The 3,968-nt window shown below is 48.4% G+C and overlaps 1 protein-coding gene across 1 annotated transcript; it reads right to left on the reverse strand.

Annotated features, from left to right (window-relative positions):
- Positions 1-9: 9 nt before the first annotated feature.
- On the reverse strand, positions 10-802 carry Pmar_PMAR015614 (hypothetical protein; the record flags this gene model as incomplete). Its single annotated transcript, XM_002777830.1, has 1 exon — positions 10-802. A coding segment is annotated over one exon (793 nt), but the record flags the coding sequence as incomplete, so codon positions are not given.
- Between the last annotated feature and the right edge of the window lie 3,166 nt (positions 803-3,968).

The raw sequence follows: 3,968 nt of genomic DNA on the forward strand, positions 1-3,968 counted from the left end.
TCCGCTTACGACCGCGAGTTAGCTCTGGATTCTTAGCAATCTCGTACAGGTAACGATCTACGCCTATCACGTTATCTAGTGATAAAATAGCGGGGACGAGACTCGAGAGGAAGGAGACGAACGTCTCGAAGCGCAAGTCTGGCCAAGTGTCAGGCAGGAATATGCGACCAGATATAATAAGATAAGCAGCCGTGAAGCTGAAGGCGACGATGGTGTCGAACAGAGCAGCCCAGACTCGGTTGTTGAGTATGAGTGTCGTGGGACCAACAACGAACACCAACATTATCAGGGTAGCCTGGGTCATGATAGCTGTACGGTCCGCCACAATAACTCTCTCCCCCGTGAAAGAACGGCCGCCCAGTTCAACCAGACGAATAATTTGCAGAACAGTATCCAAGGCCTCGAGCGTGAAAAAACCGTGCCAGAACAAACGCCCGGTCAGTTCGACCTTCTTCTTCGAGGCAACCGCGGAGAGGGCAACCCGGTTTATGAGGCTACGTTCAGACATATCTTGGTTACGCGCCTGATTCTCTTCAGCCAGCTCACTCCTCACAATACTCAGCTTAGTTTCGTCACTTATACACAATTTTCGCACCACCATCGCTGCTCGAGCCAGCGAGATGAGCCCAATGGACCCAAGTATGATTGATTCCACCACTCCAACAGCTGTTACTTCATAGCGTGTCTCATTGGGCTTAGTAAGTGTCTCGGGAGCAAGAGTATCCAGCTCATCAGCTGTAGGCGGTACTGGTACGATGAATTGTGCATAACACTGTATACCACAAACGAAGGCGAGGAGCACCTGTCAGAATTCCATGGCGTCTTGAGGAAAATCCTTGTCGGAGTAGCATGGCCGAGGAGCTCATAATCCTAAACTCACCAGCAAAAAGATGAGGCCAATTCTGTAGGCTCTGTTGAACTTGTCGACCAAGACTATAGCGATGACCTGCAAGCTGGATTGCCGAGCGGCCATGCGTCTCTCGCGCCGAAACGATATTGCAGCTCTGCAAAAAAATCAGTCGATCGCGGACAAGTTGCTTCATGCGGCTTCCCACATCGAGCGACGCACTTCCTCGGCGACTTCTTCACTCTTATCGACTTCGACGCGGTTTTCATGCGTGGCTGTCTCCTCAACTTCGTTTAACCCTGTCTTCTGCTCCTCATTTCGTGTTTCGGCTACCTCGACCAGTTGCTCCGTGTGAGCATCATCATCCTCATCATTATCATCATCACTCTCCTGGGCTGATTCTGAAGCACACTTCTCAGTGCTCAGGTCGCAGAGTTCCAGAGTGCTTTACTGTCGCTCTCACAATTGTCTTCAGACAAACATTCATCATCGTCGTCGTCACTTCTCGCGAGGTTCTCCTCTGCATCTGCTGCATTGCAGACCGTGACCTCACTGGCAGCGGGAGTTGGCATACGATCTAGACTTGGAAACACGACTCCTGCGATACATTGGAGTGGAATCCGCAAGTCAGCTCCATAATGATCCTCCCGCTGGCAAACTCTCTCACCAAAAGACGCCGTTTTGATACAACGGTGTCTCTTGAAGAACCATTACACGGTGTAATTTACATCTTGTGAATATCTACATCTGTAGCGGTGCATCTTGCAGGAGTAGAGTTTACCCGTGCAATTTTGAAGAATGAGCAGATGAGGATGACACCGTCACAAACGAGTTTGACTCGACTCAAGTCAAACTTCCTTGTAACACTGTCAAGCTTGTCACCATCCCATCGTATAACAGTCGAGATCCACAGTGGCAAATATATTACTACAATGTTTGACATCATACAACACAAGTTTGACATTATGCACGCATGTTCGACCTTCAAGTTTGACACTGGAAATCCAGTGAACTTCGTGATATGCGATTTTTCCATCATCACTTTTCGCCACAAGAATATTCAAAATTCTGTGAATCTCAATATTCAATATTGAGATTCACACCTTTAGCAGTTACCTCTCTCCTCTTGGCTCGTGCCCCAAGAGCAGCTCTCGCATATGCCCTGCGTATACACCGATTATAGTTGGTGTCATCTTTGTGGACCTGATAATCCTGGCAGTAGGTACGCCTTTTATGGCTAAATTTTAGCGATATTAGCGCCGCTAGTTCAGTGAATTTATTCTCGTCGATAGATAGCCATCCAGGAAACGATCAAGAGTGGGATTACTCAAAGCATTGCCGACCTCCTCGCGGATGGCTCTAAATGGGATGGAAGGGTTCACGAATTCCGGGACCTGATGGTTCAGCTCCGGGGTAACCTTCACTGTCCTTCCTCTCCCCCCTCCCCGAGACCTCTTTTGCTCTCTGCTATTCTCAACGATTTGATCAGCAGCGATAGCCCTCTTGAGAAGGCGTTGAGTTGACGCCCGACTTCTTCGGGAACAACGAGTCGGGTTACCCGATCCACCCGTCCACCAATCTCCATTGATCACTCGACTAACCTACCAGTTCCACCGATCTCCTTAGCCCCGTAATAAACGCCATGCGAGCAGAACCTTCCTCCGTGTTGTACTCACATGACACAGACGAGTCGTGACGAGTCGACGACGTCGACTAATGCCGTAAAGTCGACGTCATCGACTCGATCACTATCAGTCATGGAATGAGTAAATGATTGAGATTCCCTGTGTGAGGCTCAAGTCAAGCTGCTCGAGTCGCAAGCTCATACTATGAGCTTGCGACTCGCATAAGAGCACTTTCTGAGCTGTCAAACCTGGACCAAGTTATTTAATTGCGTATTGTTGAACTTGTTTGAAATATTGTCAAATTCCGTAATACATACTTGGCTCTGTCAAACTTAGGTCTTCACTGTCAATCTTGGTTTCAACAGGTCAATCTGGTGATAACGAACTTGGATTGTCATAGTCAATCTTGCACCAGAAAAAATGTACTGCATTTTCCCCAGTTTTTGCACTTGATGCAGAGCAGAGCATGTGCCCTGACATACAGAGCAGTTGTTCTGTGTCATTGCAGCATGATCAGTAGTGACATAACGTAGTAGTCCGTTGCCCTCATCATCTCAGAAGGAAAAGTGAATGATAGGCGCAATGTTGAACATTCCCGTTCGCGGTTGGAAGAGGAACTTCCCCTTTCAATCGCAAATGGGCTCGTGAGATGCCTTTGGAAGGTATCATCTGTTGAATGCAACCATCATGGTATTGTTCATTGGACGTCTACTGGAGCCAAACGCTATTGCCGACGAGCAATGGTGAATGAACAACAACGTGATTGACAACACGGGTAAGTATGTCTACGGAGGCATGTTGCATCAGAATTCGCATTCTTCGCAGTTGGACTCGCCGAAGAGGAACAACTGAGGAGGAAAAGGCATGAGTCTAACATGAACAAGACCAACCAAGAAAATCCCAACTAATGCCACTTCAGCCGTTAATCCGCGAGCATCTAGGCCAACGAGCTAGGATGATGAATCCACATCATACTTACAGTCGATTGAATAGGAAATGGTAGCTCGTCGGAAGGTTCTTGGCCGCAAGCTTTCATGACACAGTGGTGGAGAGCAGTAGTTACTGTCGTTCCATCAGGGATCACTTCGAACATCTGTAGGAGTGCTGTGTTTTCCTCGACGCTTATTGTGTTACTGGCGTCGATGTCCGCTGCCGAGTAAGTTGTGAAGGTGCCGGTGCAGAGCGGTAGACATTGCTTTGGGGAGCCGCGAGCGACCCATTTGTGGCAATAACCAGTAAGCGTTTCGGCTATACCCACAAGGGGGTCATCAACATCACAGGGTTCACTTTCTTCCAAGCCACAATCCACGATTCCGTTCGTCCATTCAGGAAAATCTGTTCCATGACAGATAGGGTTCCCAGCCAAACCAATATACTCGAGGTATCGCAATTGTCGGAGTGAATCGAACGGTAGTTCTTCTATTCGGGAGAGCTCGAACTGGAAGGACCGGATGGAGGGAAATCGTAGATGCACATCATCGGGGACTGTGGTCAGG

Source organism: Perkinsus marinus (assembly GCF_000006405.1).
Source record: "Perkinsus marinus ATCC 50983 genomic scaffold scf_1104296951052, whole genome shotgun sequence".
In the NCBI taxonomy this organism is placed as follows: Eukaryota; Perkinsozoa; order Perkinsida; family Perkinsidae; genus Perkinsus; species Perkinsus marinus.